We start from the raw sequence: 15,082 nt of genomic DNA on the forward strand, positions 1-15,082 counted from the left end.
CCTGTACACACCTGTCACTCACCTGTACACAGCTGTCACTCACCTGTACACAGCTGTACACACCTGTACACACCTGTCACTCACCTGTACACAGCTGTCACTCAGCTGTACACACCTGTACACACCTGTACACACCTGTCACTCACCTGTACACAGCTGTCACTCACCTGTACACAGCTGTACACACCTGTACACACCTGTCACTCACCTGTACTCAGCTGTACACAGCTGTCACTCACCTGTACACACCTGTCACTCACCTGTACACACCTGTACACACCTGTACACAGCTGTCACTCACCTGTACACACCTGTACACAGCTGTCACTCACCTGTACACAGCTGTCACTCACCTGTACACACCTGTACACAGCTGTCACACACCTGTACACACCTGTACACAGCTGTCACTCACCTGTACACACACCTGTACACACCTGTCACTCACCTGTACACAGCTGTCACTCACCTGTACACACACCTGTACACAGCTGTCACTCACCTGTACACAGCTGTACACACCTGTACACACCTGTCACTCACCTGTACACAGCTGTCACTCACCTGTACACACACCTGTACACAGCTGTCACTCACCTGTACACAGCTGTCACTCACCTGTCACTCACCTGTACACAGCTGTCACTCACCTGTACACACCTGTACACACCTGTACACAGCTGTCACTCACCTGTACACAGCTGTCACTCACCTGTACACACCTGTACACAGCTGTCACTCACCTGTACACAGCTGTCACTCACCTGCACACACCTGTACACAGCTGTCACTCACCTGTACACAGCTGTCACTCACCTGTACACACCTGTACACAGCTGTACACACCTGTACACAGCTGTCACTCACCTGTACACAGCTGTCACTCACCTGCACACACCTGTACACAGCTGTCACTCACCTGTACACAGCTGTCACTCACCTGTACACACACCTGTACACAGCTGTCACTCACCTGTACACACACCTGTACACAGCTGTCACTCACCTGTACACACCTGTACACACCTGTCACTCACCTGTACACAGCTGTCACACACCTGTACACACCTGTCACTCACCTGTACACAGCTGTCACACACCTGTACACAGCTGTACACAGCTGTCACTCACCTGTCACTCACCTGTACACAGCTGTACACAGCTGTCACTCACCTGTACACAGCTGTCACTCACCTATACACAGCTGTACACACACCTGTACACAGCTGTACACAGCTGTCACTCACCTGTACACAGCTGTACACACCTGTACACAGCTGTCACTCACCTGTACACACCTGTCACTCACCTGTCACTCACCTGTACACAGCTGTACACACCTGTACACAGCTGTCACACAGCTGTCACTCACCTGTACACAGCTGTCACTCACCTGTACACACCTGTACACACCTGTCACTCACCTGTACACAGCTGTCACTCACCTGTACACAGCTGTCACTCACCTGTACACAGCTGTCACTCACCTGTACACAGCTGTACACACCTGTCACTCACCTGTACACAGCTGTCACACACCTGTACACAGCTGTACACAGCTGTCACTCACCTGTACACACCTGTACACAGCTGTCACTCACCTGTACACAGCTGTCACTCACCTGTACACAGCTGTACACACCTGTCACTCACCTGTACACACCTGTCACTCACCTGTACACAGCTGTCACACACCTGTACACAGCTGTACACAGCTGTCACTCACCTGTACACAGCTGTCACTCACCTTTACACAGCTGTACACAGCTGTACACAGCTGTCACTCACCTGTACACAGCTGTCACTCACCTGTACACAGCTGTACACACCTGTCACTCACCTGTACACAGCTGTCACACACCTGTACACAGCTGTACACAGCTGTCACTCACCTGTACACAGCTGTCACTCACCTGTACACACCTGTACACACCTGTCACTCACCTGTACACAGCTGTCACACACCTGTACACAGCTGTACACACCTGTCACTCACCTGTACACAGCTGTCACACCTGTCACTCACCTGTCACTCACCTGTACACAGCTGTACACAGCTGTCACTCACCTGTACACAGCTGTACACAGCTGTCACTCACCTGTACACAGCTGTCACTCACCTGTACACAGCTGTCACTCACCTGCCGTCCTCTTACAGCCAGTCGCTCCCCACGTCTCCTGCTGCCGACTCCTCCTTCGGCACCTCGTGTATTGAAGAAGACGAGCAGGAACATGAGACCAGCAGCCAGCCCTCCATGAGTACGTACACGCACTGATCCTGTGTCCTGTAGCTCCGCCTCCTGCTGACCAACACACCTGTGTGCTACAGATTCTCAGGAGGAACTGTGCAGCCTACATTTCCCATCATGCTCTGCTTTCTCTCCACAGCCACTGAGAGTTCTGGCTCGTCGTCTCGCTGCCTCTCCGGCTCCACCGGCTCCGACAGCGGCTGCGTCTCCTCCCACCTCCAGGAGGCGCTGCCCGAGGAGCCCGCCCCCCCCTGCTCGTCCCCCAACAAGCAGCTGCTGAACAGAGACTATATCTCACCTGTGAGTTACCTGAACAGGATGTAGTTCACCATGACGCGACCGTGACTGTGATGATGTCATCAGTCACATGATTTCTGTTCATTCCCAGAAGGCTGCTGCAGTCATCAGCCCAGCCACCATCATCTGACCTTCACTGGCTGATGCTCTTCCTCACAGGACGCCGCTGTGAGTCACCTGCAGACGCCGCCGCTGCGTTGATTTCACCACGCCGCCGTGAAACGTGTGACTTCCTGTCTGCGTGTTCAGGTTGGAGGACTACCAGCGCCACGCTTCCAGGGCGGTTTGAGACACTTTGTGCCTGATCTGAGCTGCGTTCTTCTTCATGTAAATATTAACTGTTGGCTCTTCAGGTTGTTGCTGATCCGAGGTCAGTCTTTAGGTTCCGGTTCTGCCGGATCGACTGTACATGTGTGTAAATAAAGGCGCGGCCGAGCGTCAGCTGACACTTTTCTTACTTGAACAATAAACGTGTTTGTTGAAAACGGAAAACAGATTCTGTGTGTGTGCTCAGGCTGATCCTCTGGGCTGAGGAACCAGAACCTGGTGCTGACAGGTGAACCATGTGACCCAGTCCAGGTCCTCGATCTACGCAGCCCTGCATGTTTCCCTGCTCCAGTACACCTGGTTCAGCTGAATGAAATGAATGGGTCCTCGTCAGCCTCTGCTGGGCTGACCCATTCATTTGAACCGGGTGTTTTAGAACCCACGACACGTGAGGAACATGCAGCGCTGAAGGACCCGGGAAACCTGAAGCCCCTCACCTGCAGGTCTCACCTGCACATAATCTATACGTATTTTAAGCTTTTAGGCCATTGTTCTTATGGTATTAAAGGGTCCAGTTTGACTGTGGAAAGCCAGAAATGTCAAAATAAACTAGACTCCAGGGGCCTCGTGTACAAAAAGTCAAAAAGTGGCGTTCGCACTTTTTCACGTCAACGATCAGATGCATCAGAGCTAAATGACCGTGGAAATGTGCGGTGCCTCACGCCAACTTCAGTGCTGTCGTACGCACTTTTCTACAGCTGCTGATTCTTTGGCGACACCTAGAGGTGACGTTGGGAAACTGTTATAATAAATAAATCTGTCCTCAGAGTGACTGATGTGCACATCTGGGACACATGAACAATTAACACAACCATGAGTCTGCAATTACAGTTAGAGTGGATATAAAAGCATGCAGAGTGTTGCAGTGATACCATTAAAACAATTATCATTGTTGCATAACATTAAAAACAATGTCTGCTTTAGACTTTATAAATGGTGCAATGAGGAGAGAGCGTGTGTTCAGAGCCTGAGAGGATTTGCTGGTTCAACGCACGATTCATACATTCAGTAACAGAACTGTTGGGAACAGACTACAAGCTGTGCACGATGGGTGGCTTCTTGGTGAGTAACTTTATTCCTGTAATTGTCCTAATATTATTCCCCGTGACGTGGACTGAGCATGTGCCCCCCCCCCCAGTTTCTATCCCGTCTTCATAGCATCATAGTTGGTGGTTAAAGTTAGTAACTTGCTGTTTTTTTGCTGGTTAAACAGCAGCTTAAGATCTTTCTAACAGGCCCCTGATCGTCTCTGTGTGAAATGTCTTAATCAGTCTCACCTTTTCCCCGGCGCACTTCAGCTCTGATTACTGTAAGAACACGTTTGTTGTGAGTTACACAAATACAGCTATTTACCTTTAATCAGAGTCACCCCCCCCCCCCCCCCCGAGAGCAGTGTCACCCATAGTTGGGCCAACTCTGTTCAAACAGGGTGGGCCCCTCTTCTCCTGTCCCCCCCGCCTGTTTTAGCCACACCTCGGCGGTGGGCAGCCAGCCGCTTCACATCCACCTTAATATCAGACCATTTCTTTTTCAGCTCTGCTTGTGTCTCAGACCCCACAGCATTAAAGGCCTCGCACACCCCCCCCCCACGTTTGCTGCTTATATCGGAGGCCAAAGAGCACATTTCTGCGCCTCCACCTCAGAAAGTAGCAGCTGCATCCAGCTTTCCGTTAAGTTTTTCTTTTCCCGTCTTACGCATTCTTTTTTCTTTATTTTCTGATCTTGCAGAGAGAGAAATCGCAGGTGTAGGGCTCATTTACATATAATTTGCATATTTAAGTAGGGGCGTGGACAGGAAGGAGCTGTTGGTGCCATCATTCACACCCCGGAAGCTGCTGGACCACAGAAACGTTTCTGATCTTTTTATAAGAACCTTCGTCTGAACACAAAAAACTCCCAAATACAAAAGAAGTTTATTTAAAAACAAATGTTTTCATGAAAGAAGAGTTAATGACAGAAAGCTTTTAACCGGAAAGGTACGTAAAAAAATAAACTCAAGACATCTGTCAATGGACAAAACAAATCATCCTCCTGATCGTCCTGATCAGCGGATCAATACATCTGATCATCTGTGAAGCTCAGTAACACAAACAAGTGGTTTTTGCATAGCGAGTTAGAAACGAACAGAAGTCTGTAAACACAACACACAGCAGCTGATCCCAGCCCAGCCGCGTGCCGACGGGTCGGGTCAGAACTGGGAGGATCTGTGACATCACGCTGAGAGCGACCAATCAAATCCTTCAGAAAGCCGACCACTGATCGGATAAAGCAGCGGTGACGTCCTTCAGCCTCCGTGACAAAATCATTTAAAGTCACAAAAAAATCTTCGGTTAAATTTGAGTTTGAAAAAATAACATTTATGTTAATTTATTTTAAGAGACGAAATGAAAAGAATCAGCAGAAAAACTGGATCCATTTTGAATCAGAACTCTTTGGTTCTGAAACATTTCTGACTGATGAAGGCGAGAAAGACAGTTTGTGGCGGATCATTGATCTGAGAACAGAAGCGATTGGATTGTAATGATCGGGACAGTCTTTGCCCTGAGATGACTTCCTGTTAGAACTAACCTCTTGAAAAGGTGAACTAATGAAGGCTCCTCCCTCTCTGCTGTGCTGCAGCTCCGCCTCCAAAGTGCCGCTGAATTCAGAAATTATGGAAATTACAAAAAAATATATTTTCTCTCAAAAAGGTTTTTATCTTTCAGTGAAAATGTCGATACTCATCAAACCAGCTGATGGAAACAAATCGACCAACATTTACTTCAGCTGATGACCTCAGACTCATCCTGCCTCTGATTGGCTGTTTCCGCTCAGGTCAGCTGGAGGAGGCTGAACTGAAGTCATATCAGCCTCCTCCAGCTGATCCAAAACCCTGCAGCCAGAGTTCTGATGAGATCTAACAGCAGAGATCATGTTTCTCCAGGTTTAGCTTCTCTTCATTGGCTCCCTGTTAGATTCAGAATAGAATTTAAGATTCTTCTCCTCACATATAAAGCTCTTAATGACCGAGCTCCATCACATCTTAAAGATCTCACAGTTGGATATTTCCCCAACAGAGCACTTTGCTCCCAGGCTGCAGGTTTCCTTGTGGTTCCCAGAGTTTCTAAAAGCAGAATGGGAGGCAGAGCCTTCAGTTATCAGGCCCCTAAAAGCAGAATGGGAGGCAGAGCCTTCAGTTATCAGGCCCCTAAAAGCAGAATGGGAGGCAGAGCCTTCAGTTATCAGGCCCCTAAAAGCAGAATGGGAGGCAGAGCCTTCAGTTATCAGGCCCCTAAAAGCAGAATGGGAGGCAGAGCCTTCAGTTATCAGGCCCCTAAAAGCAGAATGGGAGGCAGAGCCTTCAGTTATCAGGCCCCTAAAAGCAGAATGGGAGGCAGAGCCTTCAGTTATCAGGCCCCTAAAAGCAGAATGGGAGGCAGAGCCTTCAGTTATCAGGCCCCTAAAAGCAGAATGGGAGGCAGAGCCTTCAGTTATCAGGCCCCTAAAAGCAGAATAGGGCAGAGCCTTCAGTTATCAGGCCCCTAAAAGCAGAATGGGAGGCAAAGCCTTCAGTTATCAGGCCCCTAAAAGCAGAATGGGAGGCAGAGCCTTCAGTTATCAGGCCCCTAAAAGCAGAATGGGAGGCAGAGCCTTCAGTTATCAGGCCCCTAAAAGCAGAACGGGAGGCAGAGCCTTCAGTTATCAGGCCCCTAAAAGCAGAATGGGAGGCAGAGCCTTCAGTTATCAGGCCCCTAAAAGCAGAATGGGAGGCAGAGCCTTCAGTTATCAGGCCCCTAAAAGCAGAATGGGAGGCAGAGCCTTCAGTTATCAGGCCCCTAAAAGCAGAATGGGAGGCAGAGCCTTCAGTTATCAGGCCCCTAAAAGCAGAATGGGAGGCAGAGCCTTCAGTTATCAGGCCCCTAAAAGCAGAATGGGAGGCAGAGCCTTCAGTTATCAGGCCCCTCTCTGTGGAACCAGCTGCCAGTTTGGCTTCAGGAAGCAGACACCCTCTCTACCTTTAAGATCAGGCTGAAACTTTCCTTTCTGATAAAGCTTATAGTTAGGGATGGCTCAGGTGAGCCTGAAACATCCCATAATTCTGCTGCTATAGGCCCAGCCTGCTGGGTTGAGCTCAAAGTGCCTTCAGATGACATTTGTTGTGATTTAGAACCGAATTAAATGAAAAACAGTCGTTTGAACTCGATCTGAGGAGGAAACTTTGATCTACGTCTGAGTCTCTGATTTAAGAATTTCATATTTTCCAGGTTTCCAAGAAGGTCCGACACAGTTTGGTTCTGACAGGGCTGAGCCGTGGTACCGCTCTCAGGAAGCAAACTGTGTTGGAGTTTGTTGGACCGCCCTGTAACGGCGCCGCCGTGCCGTGGCGCTCTGATGTCAGGTGTGTAACAGAATCAGTTTGTTCTCCAGGATCGGATCGGATCGGATCCTCTGGAAGCAGAAACAGTCCGGCTCTTCATCTCAGTCCTCCTTCCTCGCCACCTCCAGGATCTCTGCACCGAACCGGGGAGGAGCCACGGCGCCACGGCGCCTGCCAGTCCGACAGCTCGGCAGAAGAAGAGGAAGGAGGAGGAGCCACAGCTGCTGCAGGAGGCTCCGCCTACAGCAGCGTGCACCTGAACAGGCTCTTCTTGGAGCGAGGCTCTGTGATGCTCACGGATCCGCCTCCGCTCGCCGGGTTGTTGTCGCTCTGTGGAACAACACAAGATCACGTGACCGTGCAACACGTTGTCATGGCAATGGGAACAAACCGCACGCCGCTCCACACTCACCATCTTCCTGTTGAGTCGGCTCATGATGTCTCTGGCGAGCGTGAGGAAGGCCTGAGGAGGGAAGCACGCCACGGTGAGTCTGACGCCGTGCGTGTGCACGTGTGTGCGTGTGCACGTGTGTGCGTGGGGATCAGGACTCACCTCCTCCACGTTGATGCCGGACTTGGCGCTGGTTTCCAGAAACTTGATCCCGTAGTCGATGGCGAGCTGAAGGAGAGCAGCTGGCGTTAAACGGAGCAGTTTACAGTCCAGGAAAATGTTTCTGATCACTGATCAATACCGTCTCTGACCTTCTCTCCCCGCTCCTTGGACACCTGTCTCTTGTCGTTCATGTCGCACTTGTTTCCCAGAACCATCCGCTCCACGTCTGACGAGGCGTGCTGAACAAACACGGCCCGGGTCACCGGGTCAGTTACTCACATCAGATATTGATTACCTGCATTCGCCGATGCTTTAGCCTCACAGTTGATCACATGACTTGAAGTCATGCGAGGGGCGGGGCTTACCTCCTCAATGTTGCGTATCCAGTTCCTGATGTTGTCAAACGACTTCTCGTTGGTGATGTCATACACCAGCATGATGCCCTGCAACAGACAGGAAGTGACATCACGCTGAGGCCAGCAGAGCAGTTTGACTGATGGAGGGGGCGTGGCTTACCATAGCTCCTCTGTAATAGGCTGTGGTGATGGTCCTGAAGCGCTCCTGACCTGCCGTGTCCCTGCAGACGCACAGATCAACACATCAATCATCTGACCAATCAATATGTCACCTGCCAGGGCTCCGAGTGGAACTGAACTCACCAGATCTGGAGTTTGATCTTCTTCCCGTCCAGATCGACCGTCCGGATCTTAAAGTCGATTCCTGAAACAGAGACAAACTGAGCTGAGGCACAGCTGCAGGTTCACAGTTTGATTCATGTTTATTATCTCAGAGTGAGGAGAGGACCGGTGTTGTGTTGGAAACACACCTTAAACACAGCTGCAGGTTGTCTGAGTTACAGAACGGAACCGTTCAGCTAGAAAGCTTCAGCTAACAAAGTAATGTGGGAACAATAATGTTCATCTTTCAGAAAGGAACAGCAGTAACTCCTTAGAAGTTGGTGTACGTCATCTTCATTAGCTAAGCTGTTAGCGTTAGCTGCTGCTAACAAAGTAATGTGGGAACAATAATGTTCATCTTTCAGAAAGGAACAGCAGTAACTCCTTAGAAGTTGGTGTACGTCATCTTCATTAGCTAAGCTGTTAGCGTTAGCTTCAGCTAACAAAGTAATGTGGGAACAATAATGTTAATCTTTCAGAAAGGAACAGCAGTAACTCCTTAGAAGTTGGTGTACGTCATCTTCATTAGCTAAGCTGTTAGCGTTAGCTGCTGCTAAAGGAGGAAATAAGTCAGTAAATAAACCATGAGGAGTTATTTCATTAGCTAAGCTGTTAGCGTTAGCTGCTGCTAAAGGAGGAAATAAATCAGTAAATAAACCATGAGGAGTTATTTCATTAGCTAAGCTGTTAGCTGTTAGCTGCTGCTAAAGGAAGAAATAAATCAGTAAATAAACCATGAGGAGTTATTTCATTAGCTAAGCTGTTAGCGTTAGCTGCTGCTAAAGGAGGAAATAAATCAGTAAATAAACCATGAGGAGTTATTTCATTAGCTAAGCTGTTAGCGTTAGCTGCTGCTAAAGGAGGAAATAAATCAGTAAATAAACCACGAGGAGTTATTTCATTAGCTACGCTGTTAGCGTTAGCTGCTGCTAAAGGAAGAAATAAATCAGTAAATAAACCATGAGGAGTTATTTCATTAGCTAAGCTGTTAGCGTTAGCTGCTGCTAAAGGAGGAAATAAATCAGTAAATAAACCACGAGGAGTTATTTCATTAGCTTAGCTGTTAGCGTTAGCTGCTGCTAAAGGAAGAAATAAATCAGTAAATAAACCATGAGGAGTTATTTCATTAGCTAAGCTGTTAGCGTTAGCTGCTAAAGGAAGAAATAAATCAGTAAATAAACCATGAGGAGTTATTTCATTAGCTAAGCTGTTAGCGTTAGCTGCTGCTAAAGGAAGAAATAAATCAGTAAATAAACCATGAGGAGTTATTTCATTAGCTAAGCTGTTAGCGTTAGCTGCTGCTAAAGGAAGAAATAAATCAGTAAATAAACCATGAGGAGTTATTTCATTAGCTAAGCTGTTAGCATTAGCTGCTGCTAAAGGAAGAAATAAATCAGTAAATAAACCATGAGGAGTTATTTCTCAGATGCTTCCATTTCCCTGCTCTGAAGTTCAGGCTCTGAGAGTTGGAACTGATCCTCTTTGTGGCTCAGTTCCTTCAGTCCAGCGTTGAACTGGACCAAGTTGTTAAAACAGTGGGATGAAAAGTGTTTGCTGCACATTCACAGTCTTTAGCTAACTCTGCTGGAACATTAGCCTCAGATATAGTTTATCCACTGGGCTCTTATATCCTCTGAGGCTGCTGCTGGATGGAAGATGCATGCTCCTCAGTGCAGCTGACAGCAGAACATTTCCACCAGAAGCTGGCTTCATCCGTCCAGCAGGGTGGAGGTGAGTGGGCGGGGCTTAGCAGAGGAGGCGGAGCCAACTTAAGGAGTGACTACTTTAGAAATTAAAATCAGAACGGCTCGTTAAATGAGGAACTTTCACACAAAGGGAACTAAATAAATCCCAGGGTTGTGTTTTTGGGGAGTTTTACACCGGCTGGTGACCTCTGACCCCTGATATCTGCTCCCAGGAGCAGGAAGAAGGAGTTTTACTGAATATGTCACCTTCATTCATTCAGTCTGAACATCTATCATCATTTGAAAGAAGAAGTGGAAGAAAATAAAGAAACAGCAAACGGAGAAAAAGACGCAGAACGATCCATGTGAGGCCAACAGGACTCGGGTCCCTGAGCCTCTGAAGGAGCTGCTGCTGTTAGCTCCACCCAGCTGGCACATGCAGGCGTGTAAAACAAGCGCTCCGAGTGGTAAATCTGTCAGCTGACCGGGTCTGTCCCCCCCCCCAGAACCCTGTCCTGGTCACATGACTGAGACCAACAGCAACCGCCTGACTCAGCACGCCACACGTTTGGACCTCAACAGACACAAAGAGTCCTTTTCCCTGATGAGGGATCAATAAATCTGATCAAAAAGGTCAGAAAGCCAGAACCAGAACCATCGAAAAGCTCAAATATGACCCACAGAGTTGGTTTCAGGCAGAGTGAACAGAATCCTAAGAACAGGTCAGCCTTCTATCACCTTCAGAATAATGTTCAAAGCTCTGCTGCCACAGCCGGACCTGCAGAAACCGGACCTGCAGAAACCGGACCTGCAGAAACCGGTCCTGCAGAAACCGGACCTGGAGAAACCGGACCTGCAGAAACCGGTCCTGCAGAAACCGGACCTGCAGAAACCGGACCTGCAGAAACCGGTCCTGCAGAAACCGGACCTGCAGAAACCGGTCCATGCAGAAACCGGACCTGCAGAAACCGGACCTGCAGAAACCGGTCCTGCAGAAACCGGTCCTGCAGAAACCGGACCTGGAGAAACCGGACCTGCAGAAACCGGTCCTGCAGAAACCGGACCTGCAGAAACCGGACCTGCAGAAACCGGTCCTGCAGAAACCGGTCCTGCAGAAACCGGACCTGCAGAAACCGGACCTGCAGAAACCGGTCCTGCAGAAACCGGACCTGCAGAAACCGGTCCATGCAGAAACCGGACCTGCAGAAACCGGTCCTGCAGAAACCGGACCTGCAGAAACCGGTCCATGCAGAAACCGGACCTGCAGAAACCGGACCTGCAGAAACCGGTCCTGCAGAAACCGGTCCTGCAGAAACCGGACCTGGAGAAACCGGACCTGCAGAAACCGGTCCTGCAGAAACCGGTCCTGCAGAAACCGGTCCTGCAGAAACCGGTCCTGCAGAAACCGGTCCTGCAGAAACCGGACCTGCAGAAACCGGACCTGCAGAAACCGGTCCATGCAGAAACCGGACCTGCAGAAACCGGTCCTGCAGAAACCGGTCCTGCAGAAACCGGACCTGCAGAAACCGGACCTGCAGAAACCGGACCTGCAGAAACCGGTCCTGCAGAAACCGGTCCTGCAGAAACCGGTCCTGCAGAAACCGGTCCATGCATCTATCTTTAGTTTGATTATTGTAACAGAATCTTTACGGGTCCTAAACCCAGCTGCTCCAGTGGAGCACATCAGTCCAGCTGTGAGGCCTTTCCACCGGCTGCCGGTCCATCAGAGGATAGACTTTAAAGTTCTGATGCTGATCCATAAGGTTCTGATGCTGGTCCATAAAGTTCTGATGCTGGTCCATCAGAGGAGAGACTTTAAAGTTCTGATGCTGGTCCATAAAGCTCTGAATGGTCCAAAACACATCAGTGACCTCCTGACCCACTATGAACCTCCCAGACCCCTCAGGTCATCTGGATCCGGTTCTTTATCAGTTCCCAGAGTCAGAACCAGACCTGGAGAAGCTGCATTCAGCTTCTATGCTCCACATGTCTGGAACAAACTCCCAGAAAGCCTCAGATCAGCTGAACTCGGCGTGTTTGAGTCTATTTTCAGCTGCTTTTGAGTTTTAAAACATGTTTTAACTTCTGATTTTATCTCTTCTTCTTCTTCTTTCTTTTGTTTAACTTTTAAATCGTTTTAATGTCTCTGTGAAGCTGAATAACAAACGAATATAATAAATAACCAGAACACTTCCTGCCAGGGACAAACTCTGCTTCCTGTCATGTGACGCAGACCTAGTGGCAGCGAGCTGAACCAAACTGAGCCACAGAAGCAGCTCCGCCCCTTCCCTCCATTCTTCAGTAGCTCCGCCCCTCCGGCGTTCTCTGTTTCCTCGACAGGAAGTGAAACTCGTTCTGCTGCTTGTGACGGAAACCTGCAGCTGAGGTCAGTGACACAACCAGAGAAGAAGAAAGATCTGGAGACCTCCTCACAGCTGACTGTGGTCACACGTGCACAGCCGTGCACAGCCGTGCACAGCCGTGCACAGCCGTGCACACGCTGCTGCAGCTTCCTGTCACATGCTCAGAGGAGCTGCTGCATCAATGCTCCTTTGTCCTCAGCTCGGCCCGCCGACACATTCTGGACAGAGGAGGCATTCCCAGAACCTCGCTCTGACCCGCACCTCAGCCCGGTTCTGACCCACACCTCAGCCCGGTTCTGACCCGCACCTCAGCCCGGTTCTGACCCGGCCCTCAAACCACGGCCTCTGAAGTTCTGTCAGTGCTGGAGGTCCAGATAAAGGCCTGAGGCTCAAACCGGTCCTCACAGGGACAGAATTACACACACACACTCTGAGTCAGCTGACCTCTGACATCACGGCGCCTTCAGTCCGACCACCAGTAGAACATTCACCAGCACCGACTGGAGAGCTTTTGGACCAGTCAGACCCTGTCCTCTGAGCTGGTTCTGGTCCAGAGCCCGGTCATCATCACGCTTAAACCCGACTCTTAGCAGGAGGTCCGGGTCCAGATCAGCACCGACTCACAGCTGGTCCAGATCTAAGATCCGCTGAGCTCATGGTTTTCAGCTCTGGTTCGGTTCACCTCGACCCATTTATAAAACCCGTTCTTGGTCCTCACAGTGTTCAGAGACCAAAGGCAAACAGAACCACATCCATCAGGTCTGTGAACCCAACACGTCCAGGCGCTGGTTCTGAAGAAAAAGGTGAGCCCACACACCTCAGAGGAGACAAACAGCACCTCTGTGGTTCTGAGCAGCTCTGGGCTGCAGAGAGGAACCCCGGTACATTAAACCGGATCCGTCCAAACGGGCCTAAAGCAACACCGCTGACTCATCAGAACACGAATAATAAAGCTGAATCTAATCTAAACACAGGTTCCGGTCCCTGTGAGGACATCATTTACTGTCCTCTGTTTGGGACGAACCCTCAGAGCCCGTTTGTGGGTCTGGACCTGCTTTCAGAGTTCTGGTTGGAACCGGGTTTAAGACTGAATGTCCTCACAAAGGCAGAAGAGCTCAGTCACTGAGGTGTGACCCGACTCGTTTCTGCAGTTTGTCTTCGTTCAGCCGCTCTGACTCCAACCAGAACCTTCCTGCAACATCATCAGAACATCATGTCGGGTCTGACCTTCAACACATCCTCCTCTGACCCGTTTGAACTCAAAGACGCCCCATTATAAGATGGCGCCCACCTCCTCAGCTTCTGACTGACAGCAGTTTGTCTACAGTCTGCAACAACCAATGGGAGTCTGAGTTGAGAAGAAGAGCCCGCCCCTTTTCTTCAGAGTTTCGTCTGAACCAGTCACAGATGAGCTTACGGATGATTGACAGGTCACACAGCCAATGAAACTCTGTAAAAAGTTTGAACTGTTTGGAAGTTACAGGTTTTTGTACTTTTACCTTCAACATTTTAACATAAAAATCTGTATTTTCCATTTCTGTCATTTCCTAAATGAGCTTGTTAAGTTTTAATTTATTGTAGTAAAAGTTCTAATTTAGCACAGCTCTGGGAGGTTCAGTTAGCGAACAAACAGCTGGGAAACTGGACTTTATAAGAATTTATTCGTTAATCTTGATGGTGTTAAAGTCACAAAACACTGAAAACAGATTCTACATCTGAGTCCAGCTGAGTGTTTACATCTGGGTCCGGTTTCAGTCTGAATGACATGTTTACATGGACTTTAAAAGTCCGGTTCTGGTCCTGGTTCCTGAGGTATTTAACATGGAAACAGTGGTTTCTGTTGCCTGTTTATCAGAACTTTTGTGAGTCCAGCTGAGTGTTTACACGCAGCACAGAATCTGGGGGTTCTGGCCCGCTTTGAGAAGCTGGATTTTTGGGTATTTTCAGCTGCAGTTGTTCTGACCCAGCTGCAGGTTCTGTGTGAAAACGGAGCCTTTCGCTGACAGTGAATCAGCTGCTGATCAGCTGATTGTTTCCCTATTCTGACGCTGACCAGCGGGGTCAGAGGTCACGCCGGACCCCTGCCTCCCTGCTTCAGCAGAACCGGGCTGACACCGGCACCGGCGGCTGGGTCCCGCCGGGCGGAGCGGACTCACCGATGGTGGAGATGAAGGTGGTGTTGAAGGCGTCCTCGCTGAACCGGAACAGCAGGCAGGTCTTCCCGACGCCGCTGTCTCCGATCAGCAGCAGCTTGAACAGGTAGTCGTACGTCTTCGCCATTTTCCCGCCGTCTGTCCCGGTGACCCAACGGAACCTGCACGCGCGCTCCGCGACCCACGACACTGCTGGGCTTCAGTGGTTCGGGGCTGGTTCCGCTCTGTTCAGCTGAGACGGGAGCGACAGTGAAGCAGGAAACGGTCCGAGTCAAGCTGCGCACAACGCACCGCGCCCACATCCGGTCCGGCCCTTTCACAATAAAACGGTGACGTCAGACGGAACCTGCTGCGATTCTGTCCGTCTCGGTCTTTGTGACGTCATCTGATGTTGGAAAGGCAGAATCTGAAGGAAGCGACT

At 49.7% G+C, this 15,082-nt stretch overlaps 2 protein-coding genes across 2 annotated transcripts in view; one reads left to right on the top strand and one right to left on the bottom strand.

Annotated features, from left to right (window-relative positions):
* Positions 1-3,038, top strand: part of plekhg4 (pleckstrin homology domain containing, family G (with RhoGef domain) member 4) — a 63,220-nt gene extending 60,182 nt beyond the window's left edge. The window contains exons 22-24 of the mRNA XM_072381139.1: positions 2,159-2,259; positions 2,389-2,549; positions 2,638-3,038. Of these exons, the coding sequence (XP_072237240.1) occupies positions 2,159-2,259; positions 2,389-2,549; positions 2,638-2,676 (301 nt within the window). The 3' untranslated portion in view covers positions 2,677-3,038. The remainder of the gene's footprint in view (positions 1-2,158; positions 2,260-2,388; positions 2,550-2,637) is intronic.
* A 3,740-nt stretch (positions 3,039-6,778) lies between these two features.
* Positions 6,779-14,942, bottom strand: rab8b (RAB8B, member RAS oncogene family). The gene is made up of 8 exons (XM_072379859.1): positions 14,665-14,942; positions 8,443-8,503; positions 8,300-8,360; positions 8,149-8,226; positions 7,933-8,022; positions 7,784-7,849; positions 7,643-7,693; positions 6,779-7,560 (listed from the first exon to the last, which is right to left on the bottom strand). The coding sequence occupies exons 1-8, from the start codon at positions 14,786-14,788 to the stop codon at positions 7,471-7,473; spliced, it is 621 nt and encodes a 206-aa protein (XP_072235960.1). The 5' UTR covers positions 14,789-14,942; the 3' UTR covers positions 6,779-7,470.
* Positions 14,943-15,082: the final 140 nt, after the last annotated feature.

The sequence above is a fragment of the Leuresthes tenuis genome, unplaced genomic scaffold (genome assembly GCF_036924035.1).
Source record: "Leuresthes tenuis unplaced genomic scaffold, fLeuTen1.0.hap1 SCAF_2, whole genome shotgun sequence".
In the NCBI taxonomy this organism is placed as follows: Eukaryota; Metazoa; Chordata; class Actinopteri; order Atheriniformes; family Atherinopsidae; genus Leuresthes; species Leuresthes tenuis.

What these genes read in the sequence shown, in the direction of transcription:
- rab8b (XM_072379859.1), bottom strand. Translation starts at nt 14,788, where the DNA reads ATGGCGAAGACGTACGACTACCTGTTCAAGCTGCTGCTGATCGGAGAC. An exon ending in CACCTTCATCTCCACCATCG is followed by an intron (nt 8,504 to 14,664) that starts GTGAGTCCGCTC and finishes TCTCTGTTTCAG; the next exon opens with GAATCGACTTTAAGATCCGG. An exon ending in CCAAGGAGCGGGGAGAGAAG is followed by an intron (nt 7,850 to 7,932) that starts GTCAGAGACGGT and finishes GCTCTCCTTCAG; the next exon opens with CTCGCCATCGACTACGGGAT.